Source organism: Mytilus californianus, unplaced genomic scaffold (genome assembly GCF_021869535.1).
Source record: "Mytilus californianus isolate M0D057914Y unplaced genomic scaffold, xbMytCali1.0.p SCAF_4, whole genome shotgun sequence".
Classification (NCBI taxonomy): Eukaryota; Metazoa; Mollusca; class Bivalvia; order Mytilida; family Mytilidae; genus Mytilus; species Mytilus californianus.
Window position 1 is genome coordinate 19,511,145 of NW_026262690.1, and position 15,467 is coordinate 19,526,611.

Genomic DNA, 15,467 nt, shown 5'->3' on the forward strand with positions numbered 1-15,467 from the left:
TTTATAGCTTACTGTTCGGTGTGAGCCAAGGCTCCGTGTTGAAGACCGTACTGTGACCTATAATGGTTTACTTTTATAAATTTTGACTTGGATGGAGAGTTGTCTCATTGGCACTCATACCACATCTTCTTATATCTATTAACTTCGGTCAACATTTCTATGAAATACATACTCATGGTATGTGCGGCAGACATTCGGATGATTGAGAAAAAAATCATGTTTAAAATAGTATAAGGAGTTGTGGTATAATTGCCAATGAAACAACTATCTAACAGAGCCCTGGATATAAGCAATTATAGGTCACCTTCAACAATGAGCAAAACCCATACCGTAAAGTCAGCTATCATGTGAGCGCTCAACCCTCCGCTACCCTGGGACAATGGTGTTACAATGCAATATCATAAGAACACATTGTAAAAATCAGTTGTAAATAGCTTGACTTAACAGAATAGCACGGAGCACACGTACAAACAAAAACTATTAGAAAGACAAAAGACACACTCGTTCTTACCCGCAGCAAGAATTTTTACTTTGAATAGGGTTTTTATCGGTGCTAACATTGCTTTTGTTTTTAATAAATTAAAACATAACTAAATATGTATTGCTTTTCCTTTTAGGAAAACTTATGGTCCTAAATACTGTCGATATTATCAGCTTATATTTTAGCATTGCATGAGATCAAGCTTTCCCCACACTGTTAATGACAGTACCGATCTCAAGAGTTTTAGCAGTTACTGAAAGCTGGGACTATTATACTAATTAGTATAATAGTCCCAGCTGAAAGCTAGTTGGAAGACAATAACATCTAATGAATAAAATATGTTTTCCCAAATCAAATATCAATCAGTACACATACAACCGATTTGGTGTAAAGACGTCATTAACAGTCTGGGAAAAACTTGATCTCATGCAATGCTTAAATATAAGCTCATAATATCGACAGTATTTAGGACCATAAGTTTTCATATTTTCTTATTCCTTTGGGCTTGAAAACACTGAGTAACTGTTACATGTGAATGAATATCAATGAGGTTAAAAGTCTGATCAAATCTTTGTAGTCAACCATTTGGAATTGAACAAATCTCTTCATATCTTAGAATTTATCAACTGTGTAACCTACATGTAGATTCGTGGATAATTTATTACCTACAATGGATCTGTGCAGGTTTGGTGACCAAGGAGACAATTATCCATCAGAGACCAACGAACGATGATGTAAACACCAAGAGGTGATCCTATTAAATCCTTGTTTTTACAATTTTACAAAATTATACTCCGAATTGTATTTTATAAGGTGAAATAGGCAGATTCTCTATTGAGATATATCTATAAAAGCAGATGCATATGAGAGATTTGTTATATGCTAAATAGATATGTTGTATTGAGAATAATTAAATGATTGTGGATATTCTGAATATTGAATTGTACATAATGTACCTAGATGATTCTTTCAATCTGTCCATAATGAAATAGAGAATGGAAACGTGGAATGTGTCAAAGAGACATCAACTCGAATAAAGAGCAGAGAACAGAAATGGTCCATATAAATGAGGAATACTAGTGTAGAAGGTAGAGAAGCCAACTATTTTTATAATATTGCAAGAGGAAGATACTTAGATTGTATATGTTCTAAAGTAACAGATCTTTGCAAATTTTAAGTATCCACATTTGATTCACACCGTCCCATATAATGGGCAGAAAAGGTCAATACCAGTTCTCTCCATAATATTATGTCTGGTGCTTTCTTCTCTGTTTCTATCCAAGACATCATAAATCTCCTTCATCTCACTTTCCACTGTTCTCCTCCATGTTCTTTTGGTCTGCGCCTTTTCCTCTTTCCACTTGAGGTCCCTCTCTATGACACTTTTGTAATGTTTGTATGTTTTTGTCTATTTCATTTCCATTTGATTTATTCTATTTCCTACTTCAAATTTTTCTTTCCTCTCTAATTTCACTTAGTGATGTCAGTTTGCATAAGCATTTGGTAGACCCAGCAATATAACGTTCATAGGAATATACAACCATAGAAATAATAGCATCTATGATAACAGACCTATGATTGTTCATGATTTCCCCCTTGGTAAGTGTCGTGGGAGTATATGTTGAGTTTCCAAGTGAATTGTCAATGCATGTACCTAAATCCTTTATTAAGCAGTTTATGTAATGTGAGTTACAAACAAGAACGATGTTGTTCGGGGTATATACGTCTTCTTTTGTACGTTTAGCCCATTGCTTTGCATAATCTTTGACGAAATCCATTAGTATTCCAAGTTATGGAAACTAAACAGTAAAAATAAACGGAACTCTACCTTCAAGACTTTTTAATCGTCAAGACCCTCTACATCAATAGTTACCAAATTACGGCGTCGGTAATTAATCATACACAGTTAGAAAATACGATGGATAAAAGTTGTAAAGACGCTGATTGTGATCTTGATTTCGACTACCAGGATTAAAAAAGAGATCGAAAAGTTATTATTTCTAGTATTTCAATAGTTTGTCACTTTATCGCTTAGGATTCCTTTACAAACCTTCAGGTATGTAAGATCTACACTATGATCGGTACTAATTTATCTAGTGTAATTACCATGATTACGGCTAAGTATTAAAAGATACATGGTATGTATCTTAAAAAAATGTATAAACTTAACATGATTAATGTTTATTTCCATGTCATATCAACCCTTTCGTATGAGAAAAAACAGGCATATAGTGTTGAATGTAAGGACACATGAAAGAATTACAGGAATTTTACATTTAGAACAAGGACAATGAAAGCATCACCAAGGCTGCAATTATTCTAGGTATGTTTTACTTTTCTTCACGTTTCAGCAGAAGGACAAATAAATTGTCTTATTTTTTCACAAATGTTTAGAAGAAAAAATCTCGAATCTAAGAAATTCAGAGGTAGGACCAATTTACCCTGAATTTATTTCAGTACAGGGCCATTTTCAAAAAAGTCATCCAATCTTTGCACGAATTCACAGTATAACAGCTCTATGTATGTATTTTGAATATTTTAGCTTATTTCTAATACATGATTAGTTTATAAACGCCTAAGGAGGCTCACAACTGCATTTTTGACAGATTTTGAAAAATTTTGAATTTTCATCCAAAAATATGTAAGAAGGTCATTTTGTAATCAAAAGCAAAATTCTGTTGGAGGTAAAGCTATATAATTATTGTCTTTCGGATATGGTTTTATTCATTTTTGTTACAGACGTCATTCGATACATCAAAATTTGAAATTGTGTATCAAAATGACTTCAACTGCAATATGTAGCGCTAAATAACATTTTGAATTTCAGGAAATGTGTAAATCTTTTGAAAACTGTTAAAGTGTATACATTGATTTAGGCTCTTTGATGTTCAAATTACAAAAATACAGAGGAAATTAGCCTTACTTCTTTTCTCTAGAGAATTATTCAGCGTAGTTCATGTATTTTGAAAATGCACATGATATAATAGTGATTGGTAGCTTTACGTGCAGTAGATAATAAATCAATTCTAAATAACACGAAATAGACTACAAGGGTGACTGGAGAAAACATCCTCTCTAAAGAATTATCTTGTTCATAGAAAATTGCTATTAGAATGTTGAAGTGGAGGACTTGTATCAAGAACCCGCAATAAAATCGAAGACAATTTATTCTTTAACACATTGAGAATCATGAAATAGAAACATTATCAGAAAAAGAAATAGAAACATAATCATAAACACAAACAGAAACAGAAACAAGAAACATAATCAGAAACAGAAATCAGAAACAGAAACAGAAACATAAGCAGAAACAGAAACAGAAACATAATCATGAACAGAAACAGAAACAGAATCATAAACAGAAACAGAAACATAAACATAATCATGAACAGAAACAGAAACAGAAACATAATCATAAACAGAAACAGAAACAGAAACATAATCATCAACAGAAACAGATCTAGAAACAACAGAAACATAATCAGAAACAGAAATCAGAAACAAGAAACAGAAACAGAAACAGAAACAGAATCATAAACAGAAACAAGAAACAGAAACAGAAACAGAAACAGAATCATAAACAGAAACAGAAACAGAAACAGAAACAGAAACAGAAACAGAAACATAATCATTATCATAAACAGAAACAGAAACAGAAACAAGAAACAGAAACAGAAACAGAAACAGAATCATAAACAGAAACAGAAACAGAAACCGAAACAGAAACATAATCATTATCAGAAACAGAACAGAAACAGAAACAGAACAGAACAGAAACAGAATCAAAAACCAGAAACAGAAACATAATCATGAACAGAAACAGAAACAGAAACAGAAACAGAAACATTATAAGAAACAGAACAGAAACAGAAACATAATCATGAACAGAAACAGAAACATAATCATAAACAGAAACATAATCATCAACAGAAACAGAAACAAAAACAAAAACAAAAACAAAAACAAAAACAAAAACAAAAACCAGAAACAGAAACATAATCATAAACAGAAACAGAAAAAGAACCATAACCAGAAACAGAAACATAATCATAATCAGAAACAGAAAAAGAAAAAGAAAAAGAAAAAGAAAAAGAAAAAGAAACTGAATCAGAATCAGAAACAGAAACAGAAACAGAAACATAATCATAATCAGAAACGAAACAGAAACATAATCAGAAACAGAAACAGAAAAAGAAACAGAAACATAATCAGAAACAGAAACATAATCAGAAAAAGAAACATAATCAGAAATAGAAACAGAAAAATCAACATAAACATAAGCGTAAATATTATTTCCAAATCGGAGCCCTTGTGGGCATACAGATGATACATAATAAGATAGAATGACTACACAACTTCTTTATAATCAAAATTAAATTCATTACATGACTCATATCAAGCTAATAATCAGATTTTGGTCCGAAATAGTATCCACGAAAAGTGACCTCACATGCTATACTCCCGATATGGTACCAGTATTGTTGATTCTACATTTATAACATAAATGTCTTAGATGATATTTCGATCTTTCGGGTGTTTTATTTATTCCTTTGTCAGATTGTCACTACACTTTAAAATGGTGATAATGATTGTCCGTTTCAGGTGATATTACAATCCGACTGGGTAGCCGTCTCCTGCTTTCATGCATCATCATGTACGTGTACCATGGAGATTTATTCTTCCATAATTTCATTGTTGTGTTGTTTATTTCTCCTTCAAGGACACATTATGTGCATGCAAATATAAGCAATATTTTGTACGAATTAAATATCATACCATGAAGGTGATAATACTCATTTAGATTCTTAATAAGCAACAAAACGCTATTCTAACTCATTTAAAAAAATAATCATTTTGTGAAAGGCATCAATTTTTTATGCATTAGTCTGGTCGATCAACTTAATGCTTTGCTTGATCTTTCACGACCAACTATGGTAAAAAATTGCAAAATCCTATATTTTCTGAAATAATTAGAACCTTTTCCAGAAAAAAACCCCAAATAACAGTTTTCTGTACTATCTTACACCAAAACAATATAGTTTCAAATATGGTTTGATATAATTCTAAACAGATTCTGAAACGTATTTTGTCCACACATGTATATCTGCAGGATCGAGTTATGTTTCTCCTTATGGGTTTTCTTCAAAAGAATGCATTTTTCGCTGTCCTCTTGAACAATATTATTGAACAATTAAAAACTAATTGTTCAGAGAACAATTGAAGGTCTTTCCACTTCTTACGATTCATTTTGATATGAAAGTATTAAAATACGGTTTAAAGTGTCATATACAGTGTCAAATGATACCTTAATGTACGCTGATTCAAAAAAATATATGGTTTCTAAACAATTTTATTGAAATAAGGGAGATAATTTGTTACTTCCGGTCTGAAAAATGTCACTTCTAGTGTTATTTGATAGTTTACTTGACACTGATTCCAAAAATATTTGGTTCTATATACTTTAGCATCAAATAAGTACAAAACAAAGCTACTTCCGGTTTACACAAAGTCATTTCCGGTTGGATTTTCAAGCTCATGTAAATTGCAACCTAATGAAAAGAGTCCCATGGCTTTATCGTGTCTAAATATGAAGTTAAAGCAAAGGTCAAAATCTAGAACGTCAATTTCAACTTTGGCCTTGAGCTCAATTTCAAGGTTATAAACCAAGGACCTTTAATCAAATTACCCTAGGTCTTTATTATACTTGGTAAATGAGTTATACCACCATACATGTAATTTTAAATATAAAAAGGGAGAAAACTCTCCTTTACGGTCAACGTACTCTTGCAATCAAAATTTACGTGTTACGACATGTCGCAACTAACAATTTAATAAAAGTACTTTGTCGATATCTTATACGGTTTTTGGAAAGAAGTGAAAATAAGCCAAAATCAAAATTTAGAATATGACCTTGACCAAGGACCTCAAATCAAGAGACCCTAGGTCTCTATCACTTATGGTTTACCAGTTAGAAATGCATATCTACATAAATGTAAAGTGGTCGGTTAAGCAGTGTTAGTTTCAAAAGCGTATAAACTGTACGATATCATATTCCAAATATATAAGCGACATCTTATAAAACAAGAACACAACGAAAGAAAAAAATTAGGCGGAAGAAAAAAAAATAATAATCAGAACAAAATCAATAGGTCTTTCCACGGAAAAGTGGAAAGACCTAATAATAGCCATTGTGACCGACACATTGTATTGTTTTCTGATTTGTTCCGCCATTTGATAATGCACCGCATATTTTCACAGATTTTGAAGATGACTGATTACATTCACGATCCGATACCAGATCATACCAGATCTTTTACGATCCAATCGCAATGCTTGAACTTTGTTACTTATTCTTTTACGATCTTATACCAAATGGCAACCATGACTAAATTCGTCGGGTAATTTGATCTTCAATTAAACGTCTATGTAAACACATCTTTTAGTTTAAAAATTCAGATTAAATGACGAAAGATATGTCAATTCACTATATTGATCATCTTTATCAACCTGTTCAATAGTTAAAGTTTTTCACAGGAAACTTGTTCAGATCATCTGACGAAAAGGGACTAACGTCTTATTTGACCAGACATACATGTCCTTTACTATAATAATATGGTAAGTTTTACATTTTTCACTTTTCATCAACAATGTGTTTGTAGAAGGATGTGTTATTCACTTTCTAAGCCGTGGTCGGTTTACATCCTTAACATAAAAGTACAGAAACTAGGAAACTGGATTTTGATGGAGGAGAAACAGAAGTATAACTTCAAATAATATTGTCTTTGTTTGTAAATCGTACTACTACGAGTGTCTTGTAAAAGAATTAGGAATGCACGAGAACTCTGAGTCTCAGGTAATCCCACATACAAAAATATATCATTTGACAAGGATGAGATTTTGGCGAATCATAAGTCCTTCATGACTTCAATGAACATTACATTAAACAGCAAATCTGAGGACTAACCTTGTTTGTATTGGATACCCAAATTTCACAAAATTCCGTACAAACAACGGTACATTGCCGACCCATCTCCATGTTCTGAAAAGGAATTGTCCATTAGATTGACAAAAAATCTGTCCGTTGTGAAAGAGGGTCTTCAGAAATACTGTGAAACTGTTTTTACTCGCGTAGTGGTATTAACCATATGTGGATTCTAAAAAAACCCTAAAGAACTTCTGGATAATTCTAAATCTCGATCTTTCTCTGAAATTAATTTTATTAAAACTTTTGCTTTTTCAACCCTGTATACCACCATTCTCAATGTGAAATTGAAAAATCGTCTAAAAGAAATAATCCACACTGCTTTTCAATATAAAAATGGTAGCATACGCTATAAATTTATTACTTTGGGATAGTACCATACGGCATATTTTGTTAATAGTGAACAAAAAGGTAAAATATGCTACACAGAGGAACAAGTGATCAGTATGCTGGAGTTCCTTATTGACAACATATTTGTTGAATTTGGAGGTAGACCTTTTCAACAAATTGTCGGCATTCCTATGGGAACGAACTGTATGCCTCTCCTTGCCGACCTCTTCTTATTTTCATATGAGTCGAAGTTCCTTCAGACAGTTGTCAAAAACAAGAAGATCAATGAAGCCAGATTATTTAATTTCACATTCAGATATATTAATGATGTTCTTTCTATGAACAATCAAAACTTTTCTGATTGGGTTCCATTAATATATCCTCCAGAACTAGAAATTAAAGAAACAACAGACACGGCTTCCTCTGCCTCATTATTAGACTTATAATACCTCGAATTTGACATAAGTGGTCATCTCAGTACCAGAATCTATGACAAACGAGACGATTTTAATTTTGAAATTATTAATTTTACCCACCTTAGTAGCAATACACCAACTTCACCTGCATATGAGATATACATTTTCCAACTCATTCGGTATTCAAGAGCTTGCAGCTGCTACTCAGACTTTATAAAACGTCACCAGTGTCTGAACTAAAAGTTGACGAACCAGGGTTATGTCAAAGAACGCCTCGTCCTTTTTCTAAAAACGTTCATCGGAAGATACCAAGACCTTGTTGATAAAAATTCCGTAACAACTTCACAAATAATACATGATGGTCTTGGAGTATAGATTCTAGGTACTGATGTTGTTTATCATCTTAAGGGCATACGATACAGTTTTGATCCCATATTGAAATTTTGATGAAAATTTGCATATAGGCTATTTTTTACCTGATTAAATCAAATATGAAATAAAAAATATACCATCATGTGCTACTTTTTGAGTAAATTGAGGTTGAAATTTCAGATTTTTCCTCAAAATTCGGATTTGTGGACGTATTTTTCCTTTCGACAGAAATACATAACTTTTTTGTTTAAAAAGACAAACACAAGCTGTTTTTTGTTAAATTATTTGTAATTTCTTTTTTATATAAATGTTCTATAAATTTGTACATTTTATTTTTACAATTAACTCATATTTATCAAATGTTCATGAATGTAGAAAAATAACGTCATTTTTTGCTGTATATTTATGAAATTTAAAAAAATTGCACTATTGACTTATTCATGAAAATTGGTATACATAATCTTCATACGCAATCAAACCAAATGTCACTTTAAAAAAGAGGGGTCCATGAACTCGTTTTCAAGTTAAATCAGTTTGAATGATAAAAATCAGTCGAAAACTGCATCTTTCCCCGATAAGTCACAGTTTGACGTCGCGAAAATAACAATTTACGTTAGCAACGTCATTACCTCCCATGTAACTGTATCGTATGCCCTTAATTACGTGTACGTTATAGGGTTCTTTTGTTTTTTCTTTTTGAATTATTTACCTTTAATGTTTGGTCCGTTTTTGGTGATGTCCTTTTGGCGTGGATCGGTGCTTGTGCGTCCCGCCGTTGTGTTGGTGTGCTATGGTCATTTTTTGTATTCTTGTCTTACGTTTTTGCCTATGTGCTTTGTCTATATGCGATTTTGTTTTTCTTTGTTGAAATATTTGGTTTTTTTTTTATAGTGATTAAGATTATAACACAATGTTGACTGCTGTACCCCTATTTTTGACATTTTTGCCTATTGTGTCTGATTGTTTTGTTCACACATTGCTGTCAGTATAATGGAATTTTATGCGACTGTCATACAAGTAAGAGGTTTAGCTAGCTATAAAACCAGGTTTAATCCACCATTTTCTACATAAGGAAATGCCTGTACCAAGTCAGGAATATGACAGTTGTTTTCCATTCGTTTGATGTGTTTGAGCTTTTGATTTTGCCATTTGATAAGGGACTTTCCGTTTTGAATTTTCCTTGGAGTTCGGTATTTTTGTTATTTTACTTTTTATAAGACCGTTTTTAAGGGGCATCCATAGGCTTCATGAAACATTTGATGACATGCAAGAACACGATGGCAATATTTAAGTAATTCTTACACAAATAAATAGTAACTTAAGTTATGATGTGGTGAAACAAATCTTTCTGAGAAATTGAAGACAATACAAAGATAATATTTAAAAAGCAATGATAAAAATGCATTTTTTTCGAGATCGAAAATCATTAGGCTATTCAGGGTGTATTTTTTTTTTGAGAAATTGGAGCTGGAATCCCGACTTCCTTTTTTTGAGTCTATTTTCAAGAATATGTTTAAGGCAATGATAAGTCTTAGATTTACTTTTAATTCACGATGAATCAAAAATCATTGCGGTTAAAGTTTATTATTCAAAACGCCCAATCGGTAATAACCATGAAACAGATGCAAATGCTCCAAATATACGAACTCTCTCTCTCTCTCTCTCTCTCTCTCTCTCTCTCTCTCTCTCTCTCTCTCTCTCTCAGCAGCCGGTTGTATACGAACGTGGCATTAGCCTAATGGGTCATTGAGTTTTCATTAAGCCTTTATGATGAATTCGGCTAATGAAGACTTAATGACTCATTAGACTAATGACACGTTCGTACAACCGGCTGCTGAACATTTTTGTATTGGAGTGTAAATTGGCGTTTTTTGCTAGAAGTAACTTTTGGTATAACGAAGACGTTTGTTGTTTCAATAAGTGTCCTTCATTCGTTTTAGAATATAGATTAGTCTTACATTATCTTTAAACTTACGATGAGTTTTGTTTAGTTGTAAAACTTAAACGTGTTTTATCAATTTTATGTAAAGTCACAATTTATGTTGATAGCAACACAAACATTTTTGGCCTATAACCATTTTTGAATTATTTATACAGATATATACCTGAAGATTACCTGAAGTGGATAGGAATTTCGTTTTGACCATTTCCCGTTTTGATACATGCATAACGGTAAGTTCAGTTTATCTAAAAAAAATGTACAGAACTAAGTTTTGTTTGAATTCTTTAGGCTGTAATATTTTCAAGGGTTGATCTGGACAAGGTCAACATTATGTATTTCGTACTCACGCTTAATCATTAGCACACAGTGTCACTGTTTTCTTTTAATTTGCAAAAACAAATGCGTTATTTTAAGACTTCGATATAGTCCTTAATACTTACATGTACCATTAAAAACCGACTGGTCATAAACGTCTGAGTTAATGTCATTTGTCGTCATATTCAACCATGATTTGTCTTCAAAACGACCTTATAATTAAATGTTATTTGCTCATTTATTGATAGTTCATAATTTAATGGGCGAGACCAAAATGTATGATTGGTTGATTGATTGATTGTTGATGTTAAACGTCACTGCCAGCACTCATTGCTAAATTGTTGCTGGAAAAATGTATGTATTTTTCACAAACAAGGAGAAGAATTATACTTTTTACGCCAAAACTTATTTATTATGACACCGTGGATCCTGTAAAATTATTGTTTTTAGTTTTGTATTACATTATATATAAAATACACAATAACGATAATCTTAGGTCAAAACTTACTTCAAATTTCATTGACAATACAAATAACAAAATAATGTCCTTATCAAACCCTGCATGCACTGTTCCGACTATAATTATATTATTTTTGAAACATTTGAAGTAATAGTTCTTAATAACACCAACAGTCTTAATTTAGGGATTCTAACGCCATCACTCCTTTCCATTAATTCTCAGTTTGAGGACGAAATACAACTTTCTTTAACACACGATAGTTGAACAGCTGGTTTTTTTTTCTAGGTCAAACCCCCATCTCCTGTAAGAAAATTGCTAGTATTGTTGTTGGTTTTAGTGACATTGTTTTTGTTTGTTTGTTTGTTTGTTTTTGTTTTTGTTTTTTATAGATTAATTGTAGTGCGATATTGTTTGGTTATATTGTTGGTTTTTATAGTTTTATCTTTCGTCCAGAATCAATGTGCTTTTGTAAAGTATCACTAATTCGGGAACATATCAATTGGTATGTTATCCAATTAGTCAATCAATTAAGTTATACATATTAATAGTTCTTACGCATTACTGTAACCTGTAAAATATGAAAAAAATATTTGTTTAGTTTTGACATCAAATGAAAGATTCAGGACTTGGGATCACTGTTGAAATACATTGTAGGAGGGTTTATGGCCTGATTTTCATATATCACCAGTACCTGTTATGTACGTCCGAATTTCCGAGCCTATTTTTTTAAATTCTTGTCGGAACATCTCTATGCAAGTTTATGTGACTACATCTGAGAGTACCATAAATCTGAACTTCCATGTTAACTTTAATAAGCATGACCAAAGTAAGAAAAAATACATCTTTCTTGACTTGGATGAACCACATGTAAATGAGGTAAACTTAATATTCCCAAACTATAATACTGTTCATGCAAGCTTAATGACACAGTTATACTGATTAATTTATTAATAAATTGGTAGTTAAAGACACACTTCGTCTCATATATATAGTATTCTAGATATATAAATACGGACTGGGACCACTATGAATACAATAATAATACGGAGTAATCACAACAAGGATCGAAGCAACTCGATAACTCAAGTATATCACACACATAAAAAGAAATATAAGTTTGAAGCTGTTAATGGTCATGGATGAACTTAAACAATAACAATAACAACATCTAAATCAATCCGATATAAGTTCACTAGATGAAAACCATATTATTATTATTGTTTATAGATAACAGTTGAAGACATGCAATTGATCGATGGTTGCTTAACGTCTAGTAGCAAATATTACTTGCATATTCAGGACGGTAATATGGCGATATAAAAATACCTGCTTTGTACTAGACTAACACACTGAGTACATTTTTATGTAAGTCCTGGCTGTTTTGACGACCACTCTACGCCATCCTACAACTTTTATGTAAGTCCTGACTGTTTTGACGACTACTGTACGCCATCCTACAATTTTATGTAGGTTTGTTACTACTTGGCAATAGGAAATCAACTACGTGTTAATCGGAAATTAAACATATATTGCGAATAATGATGTCACTTGCTTACTATGATCATTATCAATGCATGCAGTTATTTTTTGTTTATACATTCACTAACATAATGTATGTATAACGATCGAGGGTAAGTACATGTATGTTTACGACGCACAGGTTTCATTCAGAGCTTGTTATTTGTATTGTTAATTGGAATAACTTGGAAATATTCTAATGTCATTGAACTCCATCCCTAAACGAACTTTAGTTTCATTTCAGTTCGAAAACCAAACAAAGTCTATGTACACCATTTCTCCAAATATTTATACTGTTTTAATATCGGGATTTTAATACATATGTCACGTGTTTGAAGTCGTTTATTGTCCTTTGATGATAAGATGTTGGATATTTCCCTTTTGATTTTACTGCGGTATTCAGTCTCCGTGCACTTATTGTACTTAGCAGTAAAGTCACCCCTTTTACAGATTCCTGCAAGACTTGACCACGTTGACTGAAATATACAATAGTTGTCTATGTATTTTCAGCAAAATGCACAAGTGCAACACAACAGACCTTTAAGTACAATGAAGTTTTAAAAGTGGGTTGTAAACAAAAATCTAAATGTAAATAATCGGTCAAGTACAAACAGAAATGTTATCTTACTTTTTGTAGATTTACAGGTTCAAACATGAAAGCTCTTATACTGTTTGTAGTGTGCTTGTCGACAGTATCTGTCATAGAAGGTAAGATATCACATCTTCCTAGTTGCCTATTAAGTATTCGTTGTCATGATTAGTATAGAAGGCGTGGACTATTACATACATATACTTAACTATGTCACTGACTGGATAACGATACATCATTACCGGTATCTCTTTACAAACAACAGCACGATATAAAACACTCAACGATTTTAAATTGACAAACTTCATTAGGATATATATATCAACGTGAGAAGTCAGTTTTTGCTTATTTTAAGACCGTACGAAAAATAGCTTTGTGTGTATAAAGGAGTTGTACAATTAACATACTTTAATAACTTTTTCTCCAAATATTTTCACAATATTAAACAAAGTAGGAACAATCGTTTTCATTACATGAAATGAAGTTGTTTTTTACACTCCATGCGATATCTAAATTGAGTAACTCGTTTCGATCGCGTTATGTGAGTTTTACTTTGCTCGTTAGTGTGTTCTTACAACCAGATTACGTGTTTTAGAACTAGAGTCTGTGAAACCAAACACACTGACTCAAGTTCCTCAATTCGTCTTAATGCAAATAGTGGCGCCTTTTCAATATCAAACTTAAAAAGCAATGGAGGAGCCAATATTTGCATTAAGACGAGTTAATAAACTTGTGTCACTGTGGTTGGTTTAACAAACTTGAGTTCTACAATCGTAATCGGGTTGTCAAAACACACAAACTTGCAAAGTAAAACCCGCTAGTTTGAACTCGTAAAACGTAGAAATAACTCAATAAGACATGGCACATATAAGCTGCTGTACTTCCGTATTAACTTATACACCGCCGGGACAGTATCACGAAAAGGTGTCTACATATGCCTTTAAGAAAAACACATAAGACTTATACACAAACACAAATTAAAACTACAAATGTAACAGATTATACAAAAACACGCACAAATTATACGACAATACCATAAGTATATCATAAAGAGTATGGATGATAATGAAATAATGCCATCCTACAAATGCGACATTCAACCATTGAGTTTAGTTCAATACTTGCATTTCATAATCGACGTAACAAATCACATCATACTTTTTATAAATGGTGCTGCCTTTAGGGAGCAACCATTTAACTTCAAGGGGGGTTATGGTTTTTTGTCTGAGTCAGAAATTTTTTTTCGGGCACATTTTTTTCTAGTTTTTCGACGCTATCAATCAAAATATTTTTTTTTTCAAAATTCAACTCTATAAGGTATGGGGAAAAACTGGATTCAGAATATTTTTTTTTGTCATCTGCCTGACCACAATATTTTTTTCATCAAATTGGGGATCAGAATATTTTTTTAGGAAAAAACCATACCTCCCCCCCCCCCCCCTTTGAAGTTAAATGGTCGTTCCCTTAGTTGGACGTAGAAGTACCACACGAAAATCAAATACTTTTTCTGTATGTTTACTGTACTCCCCAACTTAAGGCATTATGGTGCTTTATGCGGGGACATATGGTATATCATAGTGTGCTTTATTGACATGACTTTTGTGTTATATCATAGTTTGCTATATTGACGTGTGTTATATCATAGTTTACTATATTGACATGTGTTATATCAAAGTTAGCTATATTGACATGTGTTATTGTGATAGCCTCTTTATTTTGTGTATATCTAAATTGTAAAATAACATGTATAGTTATGTAAAAATGTGAAATAAAACTACAAAACATATTGTCTTTTCTAAATTTTGATTCCATTGAAACGTTTCCATACATTATTGACGTATTAATGAATATTCATGATTATTTGGATTTCAAGTAATCTGATTGGTTGGTTTAAAGTTTTAGCGCTGAGTTTTGTGATTCTTTGTTTGAGATAGAAGGACGAATGGATTCGAAATGGACAGATGTTTATGTCCAGTAGTAGCCATTTAAATTATTGAGAAATTATATTGAGAATTGATATTGAATTGTATTGAAACGACAGAGTTGACATTTTGACAATTTG

At 32.1% G+C, this 15,467-nt stretch overlaps 1 protein-coding gene across 1 annotated transcript in view; it reads left to right on the plus strand.

Moving 5' to 3' along the window:
- The first annotated feature begins 2,683 nt into the window (after nucleotides 1-2,683).
- The window catches only part of LOC127737626 (uncharacterized), an 87,576-nt gene continuing 74,792 nt past the window's right edge, over nucleotides 2,684-15,467 (plus strand). Inside the window, exons 1-3 of the mRNA XM_052248480.1 lie at nucleotides 2,684-2,804; nucleotides 10,679-10,753; nucleotides 13,454-13,524. Of these exons, the coding sequence (XP_052104440.1) occupies nucleotides 13,470-13,524 (55 nt within the window). The 5' untranslated portion in view covers nucleotides 2,684-2,804; nucleotides 10,679-10,753; nucleotides 13,454-13,469. The remainder of the gene's footprint in view (nucleotides 2,805-10,678; nucleotides 10,754-13,453; nucleotides 13,525-15,467) is intronic.